Source organism: Panthera leo, chromosome A1, assembly GCF_018350215.1.
Source record: "Panthera leo isolate Ple1 chromosome A1, P.leo_Ple1_pat1.1, whole genome shotgun sequence".
Taxonomy (NCBI): Eukaryota; Metazoa; Chordata; class Mammalia; order Carnivora; family Felidae; genus Panthera; species Panthera leo.
In genome coordinates, this window is record NC_056679.1 from 132,423,884 (window position 1) to 132,451,215 (window position 27,332).

The 27,332-nt window shown below is 33.7% G+C and overlaps 1 protein-coding gene across 1 annotated transcript in view; it reads right to left on the minus strand.

The window, feature by feature from the left end:
- The window catches only part of ADAMTS6 (ADAM metallopeptidase with thrombospondin type 1 motif 6), a 295,715-nt gene that overhangs the window by 249,127 nt on the left and 19,256 nt on the right, over positions 1-27,332 (minus strand). Inside the window, exons 4-6 of the mRNA XM_042940219.1 lie at positions 24,821-25,032; positions 24,230-24,313; positions 23,585-23,730 (exon numbers count right to left, since the gene is read on the minus strand). Coding sequence (XP_042796153.1) covers positions 23,585-23,730; positions 24,230-24,313; positions 24,821-25,032 — 442 coding nt within the window. The remainder of the gene's footprint in view (positions 1-23,584; positions 23,731-24,229; positions 24,314-24,820; positions 25,033-27,332) is intronic.

Below are 27,332 nucleotides of genomic sequence, written 5' to 3' on the forward strand. Positions count from 1 at the left end.
GAATACCACAGAAGTCCAGAGGAGTGGTCATACTTCCATGTTTTTATGTGTTTTAATTTGTTCGTGAAAGAATAGTACTAATTGCTTTTACTTTGTTAAGTATCCTTAATGAAATTCCATCATTACTCATTAAAAGAATAAAAATGAAATGTATAACGTTCATGCAAACAGAAGAGAGGCAAAAAAAAAAAAAAAGTAGGCAAACAATTTAATCAATACATTGTGGTGATGGTTGTACACAACTCTCTGAATATATTAAAAAAACACTGAATTGTATACTTTAAATGGGTGAATAGTATGGTCCATGGATTCCATGGATTATATCTAAATAAAATTGTTACCAAAAAACCCAACCCAAAAGAAATAAGACAACTATGGTTTGTTTTCCTTTATAAATGCACTGATACCTAAAACTGGGACATATTATAATAACTGACCAACATGACAGGCTTACAAAAAGCACAAAAATAACAGTGGTAGAAAGAAGAGGCTAGTAAAACTGCAAACATATATTTGGTGTGCAAACTCAAAGTTTAGAATAAGAGTAGATAGACAACCAAATTCAGCTAAATGCAGATAAAAGTCAAAATGCCAGTATGACTCAGAACAATATTTGAAATAATTTTTTTCCTTAATTTGAACCTATGCTTTTAGAAAAATACTAAAGAAAAAAAAAATGAGGAAGTGAGGAACTGCCATTGGAAGAAGTAGGGTTGGTCAATGGGAAAACAGAAAAAGAAAGTGAACATGAGATTAAAAGTAAGTATGTTTTGAAAAATAAATAAATAATAAAACTCTAACCACAATTAAGTTCATGCAGAAATGTTTACAACAGAGGCGCCTGGGTGGCTTGGTCGGTTAAGCGTCCGACTTCGGCTCAGGTCATGATCTCACGGTCCGTGAGTTCGAGCCCCGCGTCGGGCTCTGTGCTGACAGCTCAGAGCCTGGAGCCTGTTTCAGATTCTGTGTCTCCCTCTCTCTCTGCCCCTCCCTGTTCATGCTCTGTCTCTCTCTGTCTCAAAAATAAATAAACGTTAAAAAAAAAATTAAAAAAAAAAAGAAATGTTTACAACAAATTTTTCTGGCTATAAGAAATTATTTATGAAGAAGAAGTAATATAACGGGTTCACTGTAAAACCATGATTTGAAGGGCACCTGGTTGGCTCAGTCGGAAAAGCACGTAACTCTTGATCTCAGGGTCATGAGTTCGAGCCCTACATTTGGTGTAGAGATTACTAAATAAATAAAACTTTGAAAGAAAAAAAAAAAACATGACTTGAAATTAGTTTTGTTTCCTCCCTCCCCACTAGAAAGATTCACTAAGCATAGACTTACACTGAGAAAGTATTATTAGTCACCTTTCACTTAATAAACATTCAGACTCATAAATATATAATCATTATTCTTCTACAACTCTGTGGAAAAGAAGTACTTACACGCTGAAGGAGGAAACCCAGAACACATTTGAAGGGCTTCAAGGAGTATTGCCCGATAAGCAACAAAATGACTCCTTAATTTACATGCTACATTCAAGTTGGGTAGATAATATGCTTACTTTTTTCTGAAAACTATTGAACAACTTATTTTACATATTTGAATTGTCCTGAGGACCTTGCTACACAAAAAAGTCTGTTGCTATCTGGCCATCCTGAGGACTTCTTAGAGAGTTTACCTGTGAGAAGGTCAAAGAGTATGTTCAGTCTATATGGAATTGCCACATGTACAAAAAGTAGGAAACCCAAGCTTTTTCCCAGCTAGACTAAGAATCACAGCCAAAATACTAAAGAAAAAAAAATGAGGAAGTGAGGAAGTGCCATTGGAAGAAGTAGGGTTGGTCAATGGGAAAAGAGAAAAAGAAAGTGAACATGAGATTAAAAATAAATACACTTTATATATAATATTATTGACCATAATAATACTGACTGATTAATAAGAATGAACCAACCCTAAGTAATAGGGTAACATTAAATTTAAATCATTAAACTGGAGACATTTTAAAAGAAAGCCAATAATATGGAAAGTTAGGAATACATTTGGCATAGAAAAAAATGTACAATAATTCTATTTGAATTATCAAGAGTTTATAAACAAAATAAACTATTACACACTATGTACTCCAATCATGTCTAATTTTATAGGTAATATTTTAAGACAGTAGGTATTCTAACAACTGTCATTCAACATTTAAGGCATTACTATGGTACATTCTATAAAGTCACAAAATCATACTTACTAATTTGTCTTAAGTTTAACAAAATTTTGTCTAGTCCACAAAATTCATTATCAAAATCGGTTTATAACTTCAACTATCACTACAATAGCTAACTTCAGCAATCATTATTAACATTAGTTTACTCTTCTGAATGAGCCAAAATTAACTTAAATAACTTAAAATTATCTTTACTAAAAGCAAATGGAAATTTAAGAATAAACCATCTTTGAGAGAGGTGAGACATGAAGCCAAAAACAGAGATTGGTCCAAAGTCTGTATACAAAAGGTTAGGTACTCCTGCGAACTCAGAAAAGTCCTCCTCCACACCCCTGACCTCCAGTTTTGTTCTCCAAAGAAATGAAAGTAGAGAGGCTTAGTTTTGAGTATATCTAACCCAGTGGTAGGCAAAGGCAAAGCCTAATACTAAAAACAATGACAATAAGTTTACTTGGAACCTGGTCACCCACTTCTCTATCTCGCTTTCAGAACACTTGAAATAAGGCAGGAAACTATTGGGTTATTTTCTGGAACAACTGAATGGTCACAAAGAAAAGACCCGTAGACAGTGACATTTTTGCTTCCCCTAGAAAAAAGTCAGCCAAACTCCAATCACCCTAAGGGAAATTCTCTCAAAAAGTCCTATCCAATGTAAATAAGGATCCCAACTGATACTTTTTCAATATGAACAGACAACCAAGGGGGGTTAAAAAATGGGAAAGCAAATACAAACAGGGGGAAAAAAGTACATATGTATGCACTCGTACATACATACTTGTATATTCTTATATACATACTTGTATATTCGTACATACTTGTATATTCTTATACAAGCCAAATTCTTTCCCACCTCATTTACTTATTAGTGTTTATTTATTATTTGCATGTACTATTTATTCCCTTTGCCTAAAACTCATGCCATTGTCATTCTCCTCCTCCAGTATGGCTGACTCCTCACCCTTCAGTTCTCAATTTTTTTTAAAGTATGCCTAACGTGGGGCTTGAACTCATGACCTCGAGATCAAGAGTCACATGCTCTACCCACTGAGCCACTCAGGTGCCCCAAATTGACCATATCAGTTACCTTATCAGAAAGATTTTTCTACCACCTTATGTAGTTTGTCTCTCTTTGTCTCTACCCTAATACATATCATGCACTAAAATTATGTATTTCTTTGTCTACTTATTCATAGTCTATTTCTCTCTAGAGTGAAAGCCAAGAGCTTAGACTTTCATCTATCTTATTTGCTGTTATATGATCCCCAAAACTTAAATGTAGTAAGTACTCAGTAAATGTTTGTTGAATGTCTCAATAAATGAATACATGCAAATTTGTGGTATTTTGGGGGGAAGACTGTAATTTCTATACCCCTCAAAATTATTTTTTAATGGTTTTCCTACTCTTTCTTCCAGCATTTCCACTATAGTCCTATAAAGCCCTAGACTACTGTCTTAGTCTTTGCTTTCTCAACATTCTTTGGTATCAGGAAAATGGAGAAACAGTTTATTATTATTTTATTTTTTATGTTCATTTATTTATGTCTTGTGTTTTTATTAGAACAAAACTTGAAATCTACAGTTCTGGCTTTTCTGCTTAGACAATAAGCATCATATAATGCAGTGAATACATTAACTAAAGATAGAAAAGAACCAGAACAATTATAAAAGAGTTCTAAAAGCACAGTTCAATAGGGCATAATGTCATCAGTTTACGGTATTTCATGAATACTGAAAATCAAGAACAGTAATCAGCCAAGCAATGGAATTCTGACTTGACTTTACATTTTGAGGATAAACTTCATATAGGTACACTGAGTAAAACAAAAGCATTTAGCAAAAGTTTTTATAACCAAACTCTTAAAACAATACTACAAAAACCATATGTATACTTCAATGTTATTATATGTTTATATTTGAGAGAGAGAGAGAGAGAGACACAGAGGTGAGTGGGAGAGGGGCAGAGAGAGAGAGAGGGAAACACAGAATCCAAAGCAGACTCCAGGCTGTGAGCTATCAGCACAGAGCCCAACGCAGGGCTCGAACCCACAAACTGTGATATCATGACCTAAGCCGAAGTCGGACACTCAACCAAATGAGCCACTCAGGTGTTCCAGAAACAATTTATTTTTTGAAGGAACTTTTGAAAATTACTGTACCATTTTAATTGTATCTTTCAGGCCCCCAAGACCATTTGGAAAGTTAAACCCAGATCTCCAGAGAAATGGTGTGGTAGGCAGTATCCCCTAAATACTTCACATAGCTTTGCATGAACTATAATTCCTATTCTTCCCCTTTAATACTGTATTTAAGTATGCATGTTTTGCTAATTTAGCTCATGACATATGTAAATTAACAATTAAGAGACAGGGCTAAAAGTATGGGAGATCAGCAAACAAAAAATAGCAACGTAAAATGAGGAAACAATTTGTGGAAAGCTGAACCTTGTATATATTAATTTCCCAATGTTAAGTTATTAATATCTTTTTTTAAATTTTTTAATGTTTATTTTTGAGAGAGCGAGAGTAAGCTAGCAGAGTGGGGGAGGAGCAGAGAGAGAGGGAGACACAGAATCCGAAGCTGGCTCCAGGCTCCAGGCTTGGAGCTGTCAGCACAGAGCCCAACATGGAGCTCTAACTCACGAACTGCAAAATCATGACCTGAGCTGCAGTCAGATGCTAAACCGACTGAGCCAACCAGGTGTCCCTAAGTTATTAATTTCTTGATATTAGCTACCTAATTGAAACATTTTTTGCTTTGCATAACAGGATTGTGAGATTGTGAGAGAAGTGGGCAGAATACTCAAATGTCACATTTTATTGTTCTGGAAAGACTTTCCAGCTATTTCTGTCAACATTTCCTTAACATTGACCAATTATTAAGGTGCTGAGAATTCATGAAATGAGAAAGATATCATTTGAGGGGATGCTAGTCTTTGATAAATTGGGGGAGTAGGGTAGGAGGGATATAGTCAATTTAGTAAATACTCTCCTAAAGTAATCCAGTGTGAAAATTTAATCAAAAAAGAAGAACTTCTAATAAATGTCTCTAAATGAGTTTGCTTCTTCTTTATTCCTCAAGCCTCTTTTCTCTCTTTCTTTCTCCTTTACCCTTTTACCTCATTCATCCAGAACACCTCATCTCCCAACATCTGAGCTCAGATTATCATCTGGCATTCAGTTCTTTGGGATAAGTTAAAAAAGAAAGTGAAATGCTAATTCAAATAGTTCTAAAAAGCCTTTTTGAACTGGAGAGAAAAGAGGCATTGAATTTTTTCCACCCATTTTCCACTGCTTTGCATATATTAGCACTTCATCTCACACACACACACACACACACACACACACACACACACACACTCTATCCTCCACAACCTTGCAAGCAGCATTTTTCAAATCTGATCATGTCACTTCTCCACTTGAATTTTTGCAATGTCATCCTTTAAATAAAGAAAATAAAAGTTAATTTTCTTTTTTATATCTTGTTTTCTTGATCTTTTTAAACACAAAGGAAGTAATGCTTTATGAATTAATCTGTAATTTTTTTGCCTGCTTTACTTTATTTCTGGAAGAATTTTCCCATGTCCATAAATTCTTTTTTTTTTTTTAAACATTTATTTATTTTTGAGAGACAGAGAGAGACAGAGCATAAGCAGGAGATGGGCAGAGAGAGGAGACACAGAATTCAAAGCAGGCTCTTCTTAGCTGTCAGCACAGAGCCTGACGCGGGGCTCCAACTCACAAACTGCAAGATCATGACCTGAGCCAAAGTTGGACGCTTAACCGACTGAGCCACCCAGGCGCCCCTCCATGTCCATAAATTTTTGATTAGCATTGCATAATATGGATATACTTTACCTGTGTACAAAGAGGATCCCGTTGTTTTTACTAACTAAAAAACAAACAAAAGAAATCTATTTAAATACTCAGAAATAGGGGAAATGGTTATTTTTATACCGTGATGCTAAACTTATAAGCATGCACACAAAATGGTCTGGCCCCTGCAACTTCTCTAATATTATTGGATATCAATCTCCCCTTTGCTCACTACATTTCACTTCTTTCCCTCAAACCTGACAAACTCATTCTTTGACTTACTCACCACTGAACTGAACGCTCAATGTTCTAACTAACTAACAGCACAATGACATTTTTTACAATGACAAATTTTCATCAATTCAAAAACACAGGTTGAATAAATGAGTCAGTAAATTAATTTCTGTCTAACCTCATTACACATAATTCGTCACCCACATTTTCCATCCTAAAAACTGAGCTTTTAGTTCCCCAAATTAGACTACTTTCTCATTCACATTTTCCATATCACTGCACATGCTTTCTTGAACAGGCACCCATCATTTATCCAGTTTCCTACAGAACTTTCAAGTCCCTAAATGAAGTTATGCTTGGATTCTCCTACATGTAAAATTGGGTGCTGCTTCTACGATTCCACTATACTTTGTCTTCTCAAAACCTGATTTGTGTCTAACGTATAGTTAATAATGGTTCAAAATTATTATTATGCCTCCCTACAGCTGCCTAGCATTGTACCCAGTATTCACATTATGTCATTAATACCACACCATCCTACAAGTTCAGAAAGCTTTGGTATGCAGCCCCAGGTCACCAACTAAGTGATGTAATATCAGGGGTGGATTCAAGGTCTGTGTGACTCCAAAGCACACTTTGCACTATTCAAGAATATCTATGCAATAAGTACTTGAATAATATACTCCTCAGAGTAAGTATCTGATTTTGCAGGAAAAAAAAATGTTCATCTTTACTTTTTATATAAATGGAATAAAAGAAATGCAATTAAGTCAAATAAAAGTACATATTTCTTTAAAGGAGACAGACAAATAGCTACTAAGCACAAGAAACAATGCTCAACAGAGCCTTCAAGAAAACCCAAATCAAAACCACAATAAACTACTAGTTCATACTCACTAGAAATACTGCGACCCAAAAGACAGACAATAAAAAGTGTTGGCCAGGCTATGCAGAGATTTGAACACTTATACAGTGCTGGTGGGAATATAAATAGTGCACCCACTTTGGAAAACAGTCTGCCATTTCCTCAAAAGGTTAATACAGAGTTACCATGTGACCCAGCAATTCCACCCTGGGTAGATACTCAAGAGAAGTATCCATCCAGGAAGTATCCATGAAGGATGAAAGGATGAATAAAATGCGGTAAAATGTGGCATATATATAAAATAGAATATTATTCAGCCATAAAAAAGAATGGAGTACTGATACATGCTACAACATTGATGAACCTTGAAAACAGTCTGAGTCAAAGAAGTCAGTTACAATATGATTCTGTTTATATGAAATGTCCGAAACAGGCAAACCTATACAGCAAGTAGGTTAGCAGCTTCCTAGGACTAGGGGAAGGGGGGGGGGGGGGTGGTGAGAGCTAATAAGTACAGGTTTCATTTTGGGGTGATGGAAATATTTTTTTTATTTGAGAGAGAGAGAGAGAGAGAGAGAGAGAGAGAGAATCTTAAGCAGGCTCCACGCTCAGCATGGAGCCTGACATGGGGCTTGATCTCATGGCCATGAGATCACGAACTTAGTTGAACTCAAGAGTAAGACGCTTAACCAACTGAGCCAGCCAGGCAACCTGGGGTGACGGAAGTATTCTAAGATAGACAGTGGCTGTATAACTCTGTAAATATACCGAAAAACAATTGAATCCTACACATTAAATGGGTGAATGTATGGTGTATGACTTATGTATCAATAAAAATGTTACAAGGGGAAAAAAAAGAAACTGATGGAACTGGATCTACCCTTGATTTTATTCATCTGTGATATGGGAGAAAAAAATATATTACAAAGAGACACTAATTAAAGGTAGAAGCAAATGACAAGTCAAGTTCTTAATACATAAATGCACAAATTACCTCTCTAAATCCTCCATTGTTATTTATTAGTAACATTTTTAAAATACTAAAATAACATGAATTTGGGTCCAATAATAATTACTAACTTACTGATAACAAACACTAATTGCCATTTATACTGTATTAAGCATTATAAAGCTAAGCACTACATTAGGCAAATTGGAATAAACTGGAACTCTCCCCACACTGCTTTAGTGTGTGTAAACTGGTAAAATCACATTGTAGAGCAGGTAGCCAGTACTTAGTAGAGCTTAGTACTTACTCATTAAGACCTAACAATTCTACAACTATGTGTTTACACTAGAGAACTTCTCATATATACTTAAAGAGACAGATAAAAAGACACTGATTGCAGTACAGTTTATAATAAAAAAGTTGGAAAAAATGTAAACGCTCATTAGTAAATGTGAATATTCATACTATACAGTAGTTTAAATGAGTTAAATAGACCTATGTATATCAAATAGATAAATCCTGAAAACAAAAATAAATGAGTTTTAAAAAACAAAAGGGATAATTGCAGTTTTGTAGACAATGCAATTAAAACACAAAATCAAATACAAAGTTAATTTAAAATATCAAATGCAAAATAACATTTTACATTTATATGTTTTTTAATATTTTATGTAACCATAATCTTTGGATACATATGCTGATGCAGCAAAAGCACAAAAACATGTATGTGAAGGATCCACACAAACTTCAGTAGTTTGAAGACAATAGTTACTTGAGGTGAAAAAATGAAGGAATAGAAGTGGAGTGCAGGAAAGCCTCCAACTTTAAGAACAAGGCTTATTCTTTCAAAGAATTCAAAGCAAATATTATAAAAGTTTACATTTGCTAAATCAATGTATCTATTATATTATTTTCTGTGTTTTCTATGAGTTTTGAATTTTTTTTAATTTTTTTAGGTTTATTTATTTATCTTGAGAGAGACAGGAAGAGACAGAGAGGGAGGGAGGGGCAAGGAAAGAGGGAAAGAGAGAATCCCAAACTGGCTCCATGCTATCAGTGCAGAACCCAACGCAGGGCTCAAACCCATGAACCGTTGAGATCATGACCTGAGCTGAAATCAAGAGTAGGAGGCTCAACCGATTGAGCCACCTAGCCACCCTTCAGTTTTAGAATGTTGTAAATTAGCTAATGGTATTATACCAATGTTAATGTCCTGTTTTGAAAACTATATTATTGTTATATAAGATGCTAACTAACATTAGAAGCCAGGTGAAGGTCATAAACTCTGTGCTTTTTTTTGTAATTCTATAATTAGTCCAAAATAAAAAGACTAAAATGTTTAAAATAAAAACAATAAAATATCAAAAGAAAGTATGTATTTATAGGGGCACCTGGCTGGCTCACTGGTAGAGTGTTCAACTCTAAATCTCAGGGTTGTGAGTTCAAGCCCCATGTTGGGTATAGAGATTACTTAAAAAAATAAAAACTCTCACGGCACCTGGGTGGCTCAGTCAGTTAAGTGTCAAACTCTTGATTTCAGCTCAGGTCATAATCTGTGGTTCATGAGATTGAGCTGCATCCTGACAGTGTGAAGCCTGCTTGGGACTCTCACTCTCTCCCTCTCTCTATGCCCCTTCCCCACTTGTGCACACACACACTCTCTCTCAAAATAAATAAATATTTTTAAAAATAAAAAAAATCTTTAAAAAATGTACATACTCATACACATGAAATAGTAGATTATCCTTATTACTGTTATCTCTAGAAACCAATATTATTTGATAAGTTTGAAGATTTTTTTAAAAGCCCAATTAAGGGATGAAAGGCCAAAAATTTGTCTTGTCAAGTTTGCTCCCTCATCAGCAAACTGTGACCTTATTTCAATGTGTACCTTATTTTATCTTAGTATGGAAACCTAAAGTTGGAAGAAATATTGAAAGAATAGTATCAATGTCCCAACTTCAAGGGAAGCCTTTACCCAAGTCATTGCAGAAAGACAGCTGTATTCCTTTGCTTAAAAATCCTTCCACATGGAAATAGCATTAACTTTATTAACAATGCATTTCAAACCTTCCAGTCAAGAAAGTATTTATCTGTTTATTATCTACTGTCTCCATACATTAGAAAGTAAGATCCATGAAAGCAGAGAATTTTTCCAGTTCACACCAGATCTCAGCATCTAAGATAATGCCTTACACATACTAGAAATCCAATAATTTTTTAAGAAGGAGAGATAATATATGATTATTACATATAAGATCTTATTTTTCTTGTTGCTTAAATATTTCAGTATGCACTTATCCCTTATTTGTACATTAAGTACATTTGGAGGTTTTAATTGTTCAATTTTTACTAACAGCTTATCTTAATTCATTTAGTCCTTTTCCTTTAAAGGTAAAATAAAATATGTCCTTTAATACTAAACTCAAAGATACACCTGTTATTAAAATAAGGTTTAGTTGCTAAATATAGTTATCAAAGCCTTTTATAGTGAGCAGAAAACATTCCACTTAATATAATATTCTTGTTAATTAGCTGCAAATCACCTGCTGGTTGACATTTGCCTTGTAATATACAGTCCTTGAGTCGCATATTTTTACTTACATGTTGGCTTATGTGAACTCTTTCAATTTCCACAGAGTCTACCTGATGCCTTCTGACTACAAAAAATTCTTATATTTAAATAATATTAATATTCAGAATTAAAGTTGCCCCCCAAAACTACCTAGGGAATGTAAAGTTAAGAAAAAACTCATTATTTCTTTATTCTAATTCAAATATTTCTGAAAATAAGCCAAACCGATTAAGAAAACATTACAGAGGAGGCAAGATACAAGAAATCATAAAACTTTTAATTAACAATATTTTAATTTGGGAGCGTCTGGGTGGTTCAATCAGTTAAGCATACAACTTCAGCTCAGGTCACAATCTCACAGTTCACTGGTTCAAGCCCTGAATTGGGCTTTGTGCTGACAGTGTGGGGCCTGGAGCCTGTTTCAGATTCTGTGCCTCCCTCTCTCTCTGTCCCTCCCCTGTTCATGCTCTGTCTCTCTCTCCCTTTTTCAAAAAATAAATATTTTTAAAAAGCAATATTTTAATTGTAATAGACTTGTATAGAATTAATATAAGTGAAACAATTTTATGAGTTTATTATTTGCAATAATTATATTATTGCTATATTGTATGTTATTGTTATATTATATTGCTATATAATATATTATATTATTGTTATATTGTTATAATATTGTATATTATTATATATATTATATAATATATATTATTGCTATATAATAATAAATTATATTATTACTTGCAATATTAAAGTTCATGTGCCACTTCACCAGTAATTTACAAAAACATTTGTGGGAATATATCAAGCTATCAATTACTGGCAGGGTAACAAAATAGAAAGTAGAAAGTTACAGTCTTACAGGCTGGAGGAGAGAACAGAGTGCTGCAGAGACATGGAAGTATTGCTTAAAAAAAGGGATAAAATCCCCAGAAAATCCCCCATATCTGTCTGTCTATCTATCTATCTATCTATCTATCTATCTGTGCATCTATAGATAGATAGAACTATGAGTCTTTGTTGGTAGAAAGAGAGAGAAAGAAAAAAAATCCTTAAATGGAAGGCCTACTAACAAATTTAAAAGGAATGAGAAAACATCATCGATGGATGACAAAACTGGAGGGTAAAAGTTTCTTAACAGATAGAATATTTACAGAGCCTCAAAGTAACGCTTCAAAACTTATTAATTTAAAAAGGGAAAAGTCCAGGTGTGTCTGACTGGCTCAGTCAGAGCATGTGACTCTTGATCTCAGGGTCATGAGTTCAAGTTTCAGAGCTTACTTTAAAATGGTGGGGGGTGGGGGGGAATGCAAAGGAGAAACATGACGGGCATCATGTTTAAGGACATCACTTTAACCAAGTGATCAAAATTAATACTTGAAATAATTTATATCATGTGCCTTCGGATATGGTATACTTAAAAAAATATTACTTCAGTGTTATTCCTGAAAAGTATGTATAAGTCAAATTTAATTCTGAGGAAACATCAGGAAAATGAAAATTAAGATACATTTCATGAAAACCTCATGTACTCTTTAAAATTATCAAAGCCGGGGTGCCTGGGTGGCTCAGTCAGTTGGGTGCCCAACTTCAGCTCAGGTCATGATCTCACAGCTCATGGGTTCGAGCCCCGCATCGGGCTCTGTGCTGACAGCTCAGAGCCTGGAGCCTGCTTCGGATTCTGTGTCTCCCTCTCTCTCTCTGCCCCTCCCCTGCTCACACTCTGTGTGTGTGTGTCTCTCTCTCAGAAATAAATAAACATTAAAAAAATTTTTTTAATTATCAAATCCAAGATAAAAAAGATTGAGAACTATTTCAAATTAAAAGAGACTCTTGAACAAGACAAAAGAAATAAATACAATATGTGATGCTAGATTAAGTACTGGTCTGGGGGGAAATAGCTACAAAGGATATTAGGATAATGGATAAACTCTGAATATGAAATGTATATTATTAAATAATAGTTCTGTTCCAATGTTAAATGTCTTGATTTTGACAACTGTACTATGGTTACATGAGATAATTTGTTTGTTCTTAGAATATGCAAACTGAAAATTTAGGGGTAAAGGAAAGGGGTATCTCCAGATACTTTCAGATGATACACAGAAATTTTAAAATGGTTGCCTTGGGGTTTTCACTTCCAGTCAAGCTGGAGTAATAAGGATCAAATTTACCCTCCTGCCTGAAACCATTTTAAAAATGAACAATATATATAAAATATCATTTTGCATTACACTAGACATCAGAAAATGAAAGACAATGATCCCTGAGAAACAGCAATCAAACAAAGTAAGCTCTATCATTACCCCAGCTTACAACCTTGAAAATTTCTAGACTCTGGTACAGACTAGGGAAAGCCAGGAGAACACAATGCAGTCTTGGAGTTGAAGAGACAGAGCAGAATATGGGGCACCATACTGGCTTAAATTTATAGGGCCAAGTATAGGAGAAGAGAAAGTTACACAAAGAGCAAATTCTGGAAACTTGCACAAGGAAACTCTTGATAATTTTTTTAAATGTTTATTTATTTATTTTGAGAGAGAGAAAAAGTGCACATGCAAGCGGTGGAGGAGCAGAGACAGAGGGAAAGAGAGAGAATCCCAGGCAGGCCCAGTGTTGTCATCACAGAGCCCGACATGGGGCTCAATCACACAAAACATGAGATTATGACCCGAGCCAAAATCAAGAGTTGGACATTTAACCAACTAAGCCACCCAGACACTCGGGAAATTCTTGACAATTCTAATCAACACATAGGTGTGAGGAAAGAACCCAAGTCCAGGGAAAGAATTATCCAACAGGATTTGAGAGGACATAGCCCATCACTCATATAGCATGGGATAAAGGGACTATTCCCACCTATCCCAACTAGAAAACCCCAGTATTCATAGGAATTTGTATAGGCAGTGTTCAAAAGGGACTTAGTACTGGTGATTAATTAGTCCTATACTGAACAAATCTTAAAAGCAAGACACACACAAAAAATCAAGTTCCAAGGAACCTAAATGCATTCCAGAAATCAGAATATTTGTAGGAAAACAAAAATATCCAATACCCAAAATGGTAAAACACTACAAGGTGATATCCAATCAAAGATTACCAGGTAAGCAAAGAAGCAGGAAAACACAACACACAATAAAGAGATACATATTAATTAATTGAAAGTGATCCAGAACTGACATAGATACCAAAATCAGCAGACAATATCTTTAAAATAGCTTTAATACTTTTCAAAGCTTTCTATGTTCCCAAGTTTATATGTCTCCAAAAAGATGTGGAAAATTAAAAAAATTAAACTACTAGAAATGAAAAAACTTATACAGAGTGAGATGAAAATATAAATTAGATAAGACCAATGACAGATTGGACATTGAGGGGGGAAAAAACTAATGATGAAGACATAGCAATACAAACTATCCCAAATGAAAACCACAGAGAAGAGAGAATTTAAAATAATAAACATAAAATCAGTGAGCTGTGGAGTAATTTCAATCAGCCAAATGTAAGTGCAGTTGGAGTCACCAAGAAGGAAAGGGAACAAAACCAAAAAATATATTTGAGCAAATAATGACTAAAAATTTCAAAACTGATAAAATCAGATATAAGTAGCTCAGCAACCCTAAACATGAAGAAAACTATTTCAAAACACATCATAATCAAACTGTTTAAATCAGTAACAATGTAAAGAGTTGAAAACCATGAATACCCAAATTAATCTCATTAAAAATTTTAGGATACTCCACTCAACAACAGTGAATACACATTCTTTTCACCTGAAGTACACTTGAAACAAATGTCAAGAAAGACCATATTGTGGGCCATTAAACAATTCTCAATAAACTGAAAATCATTTGAGTAATACAAAGTATATTTCTGACTGCAATAGGATTAAATTAGAAATAAAAGAATGATCTTTGGGAGGGCAAATATTTGGAAATAAATAACACAATTCTAAAGAGTGCATGGGTAGAAAAAAGAAATAAAGGGGAATTAAAAAGTATTGTGAGGTGAACAGAACCAGAAATAATACATAAACAAATTTGTAGGATGTGATAAAATTGTATTTAAAAGGAAATTTTTTAACACCGAACATATCAGAAAAAGCAGAAAGGTCACTAATCAATGACCACAGATTCCACCTTAAGCAACTACAAAAAGAAGAGCAACAATAAACTCAAGGTATAGGAATGAAGGCCATAAAAATCATGGCAGAAATAAAGGAAATAGAAAACAAAAACAACAGAGAAAACCACTAAAACCAAACTTGAGAAGGTCATTAAACCTCTAGCCAGAGTGACTAGGAAAAAGAGAACAAAAATTACTGATATCAAGAAGAGAGATAATGCAGATATTAAAAGGATAACAAAATGATATTGTATACAACTATGTCAATACATTCTCCAACTTTTTTTTTTTTTTTTTAGAGCGAGAGGGAGGCAGAGAGAACATGAGCCAGGGAGGAGCAGAGGGAGAGGGAGAGAGAATCTTAAGCAGGCTCCATGCCCTATGGAGCCTGATGCAGGACTCAATCTCATGATCATGAGAATGTGACCTGAGCTAATGTCAAGATTGGACGCTTACCCAACTGAGCCACCCAGGCACCCCTGAAATGCATTACTTGAAAGACTCAAACTATCAAAGCACACTGAATAAAATAACTTAACACCCCTTTATCTCTTGAACTATTAAAATTGGTAATTAAAAATTACCCAAAGTTGGGGGGGAGGGCTCAGTGACTCAGGTGGTTAAGAATCCAACTCTTCATTTTAGCTCATGTCATGATCTCATGGTTCATGAGTTCGAGCCTCTGCACTGTCAGCACAGAACCTGCTTGGGATTTCTCTCTCTCTCTTTCCCCCACCACCCCTCAAAATTTATAAATAAACTTTAAAAAAATTATCCAACAAAGAAAACTCCAGGTCCAGATGTCTTTACTTTGTTTATTATAAAAAACATTTTTGCAGAGGAAATAATACTAAATTTATATGAACTTTCCCATAATATTGAAAAGGAAGAAATATTTTCTAACTCATTCTGGAGGTCAGCATTACTCTAATCCCAAACCAGACAGAGACATTATAAGAAAATTCCAGAAAAATTTCCCTCATAAGAAACAGATGCAAAAAAATAAACACAATTTTGGCAAATCATATCTAATGATATATTAGAAGGATAATACATCATGGCCAAACTGAGTTCATCCCAGGAATGCAAGATTGGTACAACATTCTAAACCAATCAATGCAATTCACTGTATTAATACACTAAAAAAGGAAACACAATATGATTATCTCAATAAATGCAGAAAAAGCATTTGACAAATCCAACATCCAATCCTGATAAAAACTCTCAACAGACTAGGATTAGAATAGAACTTTGTCAGCCTGATAAAGGGCATCTTTAAAAATGTAGAGCTAGTATCACACTTAATGGTGAAAGTTGGAATTCTTCCTCACTAAGATCAGGAACAAGATAAGGAAGTCTGCTATCACCACCTTTATTCCACATTGTACTAGGAGTTCTAGCCAGTGAAATAAGGCAAGAAAAAGAAATAAAATTGATTCATGATTAAAAGGAAACATAAAACTAACTTTAATCTCAAAAACATGATTATCTTTGTAGAAAATCTATTGTAATATTTTTAAAAGCTACTAAACCTAATAAATGAACTTAGCAAAATTGTAGGATACAATCAATTGTATTTTTATGTATGAGTGATGAATGATTATAAAATGAAATTTTTAAAATACCATTTACAATAACAACAAAAGTGAAGAAAGGTGTGAAAATCACAAAACATTGCTGAGAGAAATTTAAAAAGACCTAAATAAATGAAAAGATATACCCTTTTTGTAGGTAGGAATAATCTGCATTATAAAGACATCAATTCACTAGGTCTAGAACAAACTAAATAGAAGCAGATTATACAAAATCATGAAGAGCAGCAGACAAAGATCATTGGGGGCCATCAAAGAAGTCTGCCTATCAAAGGCACCAACATTATTGAAGTATCTCTACATTATTATTTTTGCTGAATACCCTTACAATTCCTCCAAAAGGATTCTACAGCTGGATTACCTGGTATAAGTCTTTTAATTAATGTATAATCTTGCCAGTCATTTCACTTCTCTGTGCCCCAGTTTCCTCATCTATAAAATAGAGATAATAGAACTTCTCTCATTCAGCTATTGTGATATTTAAAAGATAAAGCTTCTACAAGGCACTTAAGAATTTGGTACATAATTCAGGGCATCTGGGTGGTTCAGTCAGTTAAGCATGTGACTCTAGATCTTGGCTCTTGATCATGATCTCACAGTTGGTGAGTTCGACCCCTGTGTCAGGCTCTGCACTGACAGTGGAGAGTCTGCTTGGGATTCTCCCTCTCTCTGCCTGTCCTCTGTTTGTACTCTCTCTCTGTCTCTCTGTCTTTCAAAATAAATAAACAAATGTTAAAAAAAATAAAGAATAGTAAATTTACTATTTATATTGGTTTTATGGATGTATTTATGCATTTGTTTATTATGTACCAAATTCTTTTTTTTTTAAGTTTTTTTTTTTTAATGTTTATTTATTTTTGAGAGACAGAACATGAGCAGGGGAGGAGCAGAGAGAGAGGGAGACACAGAAACCAAAGCAGGCTCCATCCAGGCTCTGAGGTGTCAGCACAGAGCTCAATGCAGGGCTCGAACCCACAAACTGTGAGATCATGACCTGAGCCGAAGTTGGACGCTTAACTGACTGAGCCACCGAGGTGCCCCAACTTACTATTCTTTAGAGTTAAGTGTTTATTATAATATACCCCTTCTTTAACTTAACTAATGATTCCTATTGCAAATCAGCCTCAGTTTTAGTCAAGGTTTGTACAAAGATAGTTCATTAAATTGCATGTATTTAGTCAATCTTAGGCAGCGAGAGAAAACTATCTTCTCTTATCCATTTTTTATTAAGAAGCAAACATAGATAATGCCTGGGATGACCATAATCTGATTTACATGATCCTAGTTTGTGCCTACTGTCTAGGCATACCTTCCAATGGTACTCTCTTTCACTCTTAAAAGTGTCCCAGATTCCACAGGAATTTAAAGTTGCACAAGTCTATCATAATCCTTGATTGGAATGGAAACTGAATCTAGATAAATACACTTGAGTAAGGAATCAACAAACCAGGAATGAAATGAACAGAAACTGAAAAAAGAAGAAGGGTATAGGCAGTATGGATAACTAAAAATGAAAGAACCAAAGTTGTTAGAGAATAATATATGTTTCAAAATGTCCAAATAACAAAACCAATTCATCCACAAATTGAATTCAAGATTCCTTTGCTGCCTATAAACTCACAAATTCTTTTCTTTTAATGTTTATTTATTTTATTTTGAGAGAGAGAGAGAGAGAGAGAAATAATCCTAAGCAGGCTCTGTGCTGTCAGTGCAGAACCCAACAGGGGGCTTGAACCCATGAACCATGAGATCATGACCTGAGTCAACATCAAGAGTCAGAGGCTCAACCAACGGAGCCACCCAAGTGGCCCTAAACTCGCAAATTCTTAAAAACTTAGTGATAGTCCATGAAAAATTCATCAGGCATTTCCTTAAGGCTTAAAAAAAATCCATAGATGAATAGCAAATAAGTGTTAATACACCAAATTTAATTTCCTTTTCCTCTGTTTTAATATATAATCTTAAAGCCAATATGTAATTCTGATAGATACATTCTATAGAAATTAAGAAAACTTGTTTAAATCCACACACTGTAGACCAAGTTTTAGCAAGAAACTATTTTTCAGAGCTATTTTCAATCTCTTATCTGAAAACATTAGTTGACTTTGGAAATTCTAATCCCTTTAATATCCAGCAGCAACTAAACAAATAGTCGTGATCCCTTAAGAGGATAAATATATTCATTTTAATTAAAGACTGAATTATGTGACTTGGTGTGCACTTTTGCATTTGTATTATGAGATGTATTTATGTGTCCTATGCATTTCAATAATGAAAAACTGAAAAGGAAGTATAATTATTAAAGAATAGCCTATTAATAGAGGCATTCTTAAAAGATCTGCATCTTGATCTTATATTTTCAAGAATTTAGTCAAAGAATAAAGTCCTGGAATGGGCCACAACATAGATGAACGTTGAAAACACTATGCAAAGTAAAAGCCAGTCACAAAAGACTACATATTGTATAATTCCATTCATACAAAAAGTCCTGAATAGGCAAAGCTATAGAGACTAAAATTAGATTAGTGGTTGCCTCAGCCTGGGGCTAGGATGGGGAGGATAAGGGAATGGGGAATAACTTCTTACAGGAATGAAGGAAATATACTAAAATTAATTATGGTGATGGTTGTACAATCCTCCACATATACTAAAAGCCACTGAGTTGTATATTTAAGTGGGCAAACTTATGGTCTATTAATTATATCTCAAAAAATCCATTACCAAAAATAATTTAGGTTATAATTCCTATTTGAAATATATATTGTTATATACTAATATCTTAAAGATGGAAAACAAGATTCTAATATTTGATAGAAAAAATTCAGGAAATTTATCCATTTGTCTGTTTGTGTTAATTGCTCAACATTGATGCAAATACTACACTTTATGTCACTACATTCCTACTGATTTTCAGAGTATAAATAGATTTCTTAAATGCTTTTCCCACAAAATAAATTTAGAAATTGTCTTGACTTTAAATTTGGTGGAAATTTCCTAGCTTTATTTAAAAATATAAATATTTTTTAAATAATCTGTCAAATTGTAGATATGTATTCCTTAGTAGCCATTAATTTACAGTATCTCAATACAAAGTTTAATAAGAATAATGTGAAGGTTTTATAACATGCATAACTTTTTAAGTGTATACATACAGTCCTATTTTATCTTCTTAAATTCTATTTGTAGAGTTTCAGGTAAAAAATACTAATCATTTCTTGACCAAGTTAAATACGTTTCATATTCAATTATTTTTAAAAAGTTACCAAATCCCCCCACATGTTAGACACCAGTGCTACCAACACTGATATGGGTACTTGCAAGCTGGACCCAGCTCCAAGAGAAATCCTCCATTGTGATATACGTACCTCATGAAAGAAAAAGAGATCAGGTGGTCCCTAGTAGCCTTTACTGCTGCTACAGACAAATGCAGCCTTGGCCACTGAGTACCTCTGCAATCTTCACCAAGGCTAACCTCAGCTTACAAAGCTGTATAGAGACTACATTGCTGGAATTTCTCCAGAGCTAGAAACACCATACTCAACTCAGCCAGCACCCTTATGCCCACCCACAGATAAAAACCTTTCTCTACTAAAACCATTCCACAAAATTCAGAAGGAGTGACTCTTCCATCAAATGCACAGACATCAACACAAAGCTACAGAGACATGGAAAATCAAGGAAATATGACACCACCAAATGAATACAATTATTTTCCAGTAAGTGACTACAAAGGAATGGAAATCTACAAATTGACAATTCAAAATAATTATTCTTAAAAAGTTCAGCAACCTAAAAAAGAATATATATCAATGATATCAGAAAAGAATATATGAATAAAATAATAGGTTCAAAAGAAAGGTCAAAATATAGAAAAGAACCAAATTCTGAAGCTGAAGAATGAAATGAATGAAATTTAAAAATGCAACAGAGAGCAACAATAGAAGATGTGATCAAGCAGAAGAAAGAAACTGTGAACTTGCGAACAAGTCATTTAATATTACCCGCTAAAAGAAGAAAAGCCAAAAAGCAGTGAAGAAATCCTATCTAAATGATGGGACATCATGATGTGAAATAATATTAGCAATATGGGAGTACAAGAAGAAAAGACAGAGAAAGGGGCAAAAACTTATTCAAGGAAATAATGGCTGAGAACTTTCCATATCTGGGGAGATATATGAACACCCAGGTCCACAAAGTCATATTGTACACCTTAAATATGTACAATGTTGTCTGTCAATTATACTTCAAATATTAAAAAAAGATTAGATAAAGCTAGCTAGTATATAACAAATGTTCATTATATAGATATGAACATGTATAAAAATAAACAAGTACATATAAAATTAAAATGTATGTACATATATAAATAGTTTTTAATATACTCTTTGGTGTTAATGCAGTATTTTTGATACCAGATAAAACAACAGAATTTTAAATTTTTTATTTTACTTATTGATTTCTGTCTAGTCATGGTGGTCTTACAGCTTTGTAGAATACAGTTTGCTTTAAATTTATGTCAAATAAAAAAAATATTATTTGCAAACAGGAGATAGTATTTTTGGGTTTTTATATTTTTTTCAAAAGTAACTATTATTACCTAAGTAACTATAGCTCCAAATGGTTTTCTGCTTAAAACATTTAAATCCCTAAGATAAAATTTGTCCTAGTGGAGATAAACCTATCAATTTTTCTCTGGAATTCTCAGTAAACACATTATACATCTCCCTAGTGAGCTGACATTTCAAGCAAACATAAATCAAGATCTTATCTATAAATAGTGAAGTCACAACCCTGAACATGTTAATAAGTGAGTTACATGAAACAATGAAAAATGTTAATATAAACCATCTATAAAAATTCTTATAATAATTTTCACTAAGAGTAACAGTATGATTTAAAGATATATTGAATTTCACAAACCAAAAATAAATAAGGAAGAATCAAGGATGGTAAAACATCCAATAAAAAACTCTAAATATTAGAGATTATATTCATCACACTTAGATGTCACTGCATGGCCCTAATAATTCAAAGATAATTAGACTTTTATGTAAGTAGACTTTTAAATAAGCTAAAAGTTACTTTGGGACTTTATAACAATTTCAAAAGGCATTTTATGCTGCTTCAAAGAGACACTTTTCTAAGCTCCACTACATAACCAATCTAAAATGATATGAGATATGAACTCTTCAAAGTACTGTCCTATTAAATTCTGAGATCACTTCTAGGGCTAGGGTGACCATTAGGAGACAAGTTTAAAACAAAAGTTTCATGTTCAAACCTCAGGCATCAAAAAGGCACTCAAAGTGGCTTATGGAAACAAGGAAGAGCTCTGCAGAGGATCAGAAAAATATGTGGGTCAATTCAGAGGAACAAGTCAGACAGCTGAATGTAGTAGCCAGTGCAAAGAAAGGATGGCTAACTGCCCAGACATATTTCACTACTCAAATACTTATAAATGTGCACTCTTTGTATAGCTACTGTCATCTGATGCAAAAGTTAAAAATTGAATGCTCATACAATAACAAAAATGTAAAGCACCAGGAGCCCACTAGGCATTGCCTTTTAGGGAGAGGTAGGCTTTATAAATATAAACACAGAAGCCAATGTAAATATCTATAATCATTTTGTTAACCATATATAACAGACATTTTCCTGTAGTAATTTCATTGACACTAATCATATCCATATATATTTTTACACAAAGGTTTCTATATTTGTACAATGCTTAGTATATTTTTAACTCCTCAAATATATTTGGGAATCATTCCAGACCACAAGACTCCGAGGAATTGCAGAATTTATCAGACTGACATGTCAACACATATGAATATAGAACCCATACAATGTTGTTTTTATTCAGCAAGCATGTCATAAACAAAATTTTCTGGCTTATTATGCCAGGTAGATGAAGTCAATTAAAGTCATTGTAATTGTTAAAAAAATAAACTCTGAAACTTTAAATCTACAACTTAGTTAACAGGTATATTTTTTAAAAAGCTAAATTCACATTATCTTCTGAGATCTCAAGATTCTGATGCCATATAACTTTATACTCCCTCCATAGAATTTAATGTAGAGTCAATGGGCACACTACAGATGAAATACATGTTAAATACTATCTTGTGAATTAAAAGAAATGATCAAGATAACAAAGGCAATTCCATTTCACCAAGATAGAATAATGCTTCCATTTTGTTTATTGCTTTTTTTTTTTTTTAAATTGATAGCAGGTCAAAAGGCATGCTCATCTTAAAATGATTTAAGCATGCTTCTCACCAGTCGTAATTAGGGTATAAACAAACTAAGAAAGCTATAATCAAAGTATAGTATAATCACCGTACAATCAAAGAAGATAGGATCACCAGGGGTTGAGCCCTGAACTTTATATTGCTAAATGAGTGATCTTGAGCTATTTAAGTATTTTGAACTAGTTTCCTCATTATTCACATGGGAAAAATAATCATGATATCTACTTCACAGAGTTCTTATTGGAGAGTAAGGAATAAAAGGATCTGAACACAGTTTTCTAAACTTGGAAAGAAATATAAAAATTCATTGGTTTATCATCAAATAACAATTTTGCTGAGAAACAAGCTATTCAACATATAATGTAATATATCTGCTTCTTTATACCATAATTAAAATGTTTTTAATTAAATAAATATTCATCCAGGGCATTGAGGAGGGCAACTGTTGGGATGAGCACTAGGTGTTGTACGGAAACCAATCTGACAATAAATTATATTTAATATAAAAAATTCATCTAAGTAAATTATACAACTATTGATGTCCTCGCTTTTAATAATTTAGAGGTAAGAATAATTAATATATTTTATAACATTATATTTTATAATATATTTTATAAAAAGAGTGATGACTCATTTTTGTTTTTAAAATTTAATCTTCTCATACTGTTTAACCTTTGTTTTACTATGCATTTCAATTAATAAAACATATATGAGCTTCCAGTTAAGCTTTATGAATAGGTATCAGTAGAAGGAAAGATGTTTATTAAATTTCTAAGTCAACTCTAAATCTGTTCTTTTTTCTTATCTGATTCATTTGATGCAAACACAATAATAGGGTATATTGTCTCACTGGTGAATAACAAATTAACATTTTGCTTTCAACATACTTATTACCTGAATGAGGCTTTAGATAGAACCAAATATAGTTAAAATATTAAACACAACAATCAGAGGTAAAATATTTGCAACAAGTCATACCTAGTAATAAGAACAGCATTATCGTGGTGGGCAATCCCATTTTCTGGAATGGTGTTTCCATCACTTTGGTGGGAGAGAATGGATTTCTGCCATTTACAGAAGCTATCGAGGGACTTGTCTGCATGGTGGTTTATCTCCAAGTTTGGCTGCAATACAACATGCATACCAGAAATGTTCCAAACAAATTACTAAGGTCAGTTGTTAAAACTTCTGAAGACTAAAGTGGGACTATAATTAGAAGCAGTGGTTTCTAGGAATAATCTCTTGCCAATTTTTATTTCTGTAATATCTGACCTAGAGTTTAGTGTACTATTGAACATTCTTTCTAGTGTCAGCTTTAATGATAATGTGAATATATGTGATCATCAGCAACCAAAACCACTATTATAAGATCTGCCATGCCAATACTCATCTTTCTACTGAAACACATAGCTAATATACATATATATAGTTCTAACATGACATAAGAGGTATATTCTTATAAACTATTTAAAATTTGCTTAAAATATTAAATGCTTAGGAGTGAAAATCATATTCAACTAGAACTTCCTAGAACTTCCAATAATAAGATATTTTATTTTGTAATACATAATTCTATAGCTTGTCTGTTAAGAGTTTTAGGTTTCTAAACTAACTCATTCTTACCTGATCTTCTGTAAGAACAATTAACCGGGCCACTATAATATTCACAACGTTTCCTAGGCTGGAATCACGGTAAAGTTTGGCAACCTGACCTCCAGAAAATAAGAAAAGACACAAAGTCAGACAAAAATCATAGGGTGATTGTTTAATATTTTTTTAAAGAATGGTAAAATAATTGTTCATAAATTTAACCACTGTGTATATAAAAAGGTATTATTTGATCTCATACCACTTAGAACTCTACCCCCAAGATGCCTCCATAAAAGATTTGTTATACAAATCTACCTCAAGAAACATTTTCTCCTAAAACTGAACTACAAATAGTAATTAAGAGGGTGAGCTGATGTTCCAAGTCAAATAAAACCTCTTAAACAAGATTTAGTACAACCCATTCAAACTGTCATATTATCTGAAAATGAACAATAAAGTCACCTTTACATTTATTTCCTATGTAATTGAAACATTAATATATCATTTTTTTCTCATTTCAGACAAGTAAATTTTTAAAATCATTAATTCGCATTAAAAATCCATGACCTTAGTCAAAACCACACATTATTAAGTTAAAATATTATATAGAGGCATCAAACTTACAATATTCATCACACTCAAAATGTAATGTTCAATGTCTTTGCGGCCATGGTAGCCCACCATCATTTTGTCTGCCACTACCAATGTCTCCACAAACCGCTCAATGCTTACTGATCTCTTCTGTCTGTGGCGGATATGCGTGCCATTAATTGGTAGTGAAGAAGGAAAAGTAGATGTGTCATTCAGCCACCAGGGTTTGCCACTTCTTATGAGGTCTACAATAAAAATAATTAATTCAGATAGGTTCACTAATTAAACTTACTTATTTTTAGATCTTTCATATAGACATGCTTCTCATAAACTATCTAAAGCAGTAAGACTTTTCATAGTGAGGAGAAGGGATGAGGAAATGCGGCAGTGAGAAAACTAAACTTTTTACAAGTATCAAAACAATCATTTTATCTGAAAAAATAAACATGAATAACATATAGCTGCTCATAAAAACAAAACAAGCCCAATGAATTACATAATAAAATTTTTTTAAATAATCATTTCATATTATTTCAGTGATTATGTGATAATACTTTTAAATATAGAGTATGTACTTTATACAGTTTTTTTTTCTAAAAACAACTAGAGCATTAACTTTCTAAACACTCTCAAATACTTTTTCTTTTTTTTTTTCTTTTTGAGAGAAAGAGACGGCACAAGTGAGGGAGGGGCAGAGAGATAGGGAGACACAGAATCTGAAACAGGCTCCAGGCTCTGAGCTGTCAGCACAGAGCCCAACATGGGGCTTGAACTCAGGAACAGTGATATCAGGACCTAGGCCAAAGTCATATGCTCAACTGACTGAGCCACCCAGCAGCCCCTCTAAAATAGTTCTGACGAAGAACATTAACACTGCAAAAATCTATTCCCTTTAAAAAAATTTTTTTTAACATTTATTTATTTTTGACAGACAGAGTGATACAGAGCATGAGTAGTGGAGGGGCAGAGAGAGGGGGATACACAGAATCCAAAGCAGGCTCCAGGCTCTGAGCTGTCAGCACGGAGCCCAACGTGGGCTCGAACTCATGGACCAGACTGCAAGATCATGACCTGAATGGAAGTCGGCCGCTCAAACGACTGAGCCACCCAGGTGCCCCAATGCCTTTAAGTAATCTCTACACCCAATGTGGGGCTTGAACTCACCACCCCAAGATCAAGAGTCACATGTTCTACCAACAGAGCCAGTCAGGCTCCCCACAAAATCCTATTCCTTCACAGTATTTATTTTAAAGTAGGATGCTTTTATTAAACTTTCTTTTTTAAATATATTTTTTTTAAAACATTTATTCACTTTTTGAAAGACAGAGACAGAGTGTGAGCAGGACAGGAGCAGACAGAGAGGGAGACAAAGAATCCAAAGCAGGCTCCAGGCTCCGAGCTGTCAGCACAGAGCCCAATGCGAGGCTTGAACTCACCAACTGTGAGATCATGACCTGAGCCGAAGTCAGACACTTAAGTGACTGAGCCACCCAGGCACCCCTTTCTTTTTTTTTTTTTTTTAAATATATATTTTTTTGACGTTTAAACTCTCTTAATTAGAGGAATTCTGCCCTATAAATCTCAATACTTTTTTAAGGTTTATGTATTTATTTTGAGAGACGGGAAGGGAGCATAATTGAGGGAGGGGCAGCGAGAGAGAAAGAAAGAATCATAAGCAGCTCCATATTGTCAGTGCAGAGCCCCACTCAGGGCTTGACTTCATGAACCACAAGATCATGACCTGAGCCGAAATAAAGAGTCAGTTGCTTAAATTAACTGAGCCATACAGGCATACCTAGAAATCTCAATTCGAAAAGACTGAATTTTTTTTTTTTTATTTAATTTTGCGGTGTACAAGTATTTATACTGACAGAGAACCCAAAGTTTTCCTCTTCTAAAACCTAGAGGTAAACGGTGTTAGAATGAGTGTTGCAAGATTATGGTTCCAGCATAACTTGATTTAAACTACATTTTACTGTGGATTACAGTTTAATCCTTCATTTTCTAGACATTTGGTCCTTCAGTACACAGGCAACCTTTTAGTACGATGGCATCTGTAAACACTTGACTGATTTATATTCATCTTTATTTAATAAACTTGAAAAGGTACAGGTCCTCTGCATACTTCACTTTCATATCTGTATGTTGAATAAGAAGTCTTTCTAACCTCTACTTATTGACAAACTTAGTGAGGAAAATCAGATTAATTTATATAATACGCTTGACAAATTGGCAGTATTCTCTATTATTTTTCTAATTTCTTTAGCCTTTGCCTTTTAGAAATTACTTTGATATAAGTTTTCAGCAGTAAGAGATGGAAATGACTATGAAAAGTATCAGTAAAATATTTTTGAAACTCATATAAATTAAGTATTTTTATTCCTAAAGGTCCAGAGAGGCAGAGACATGGTATTTCTTATTTCAAAAGTATAACTTCCAGGGGGCACCTGGGTGGCTCAGTTGGTTAAGTGTCTGACTTTGGCTCAGGTCGTGATCTCAACGTTCATGAGTTCGAGCCCTGCATTGGGCTCTGTGCTAACAGCTC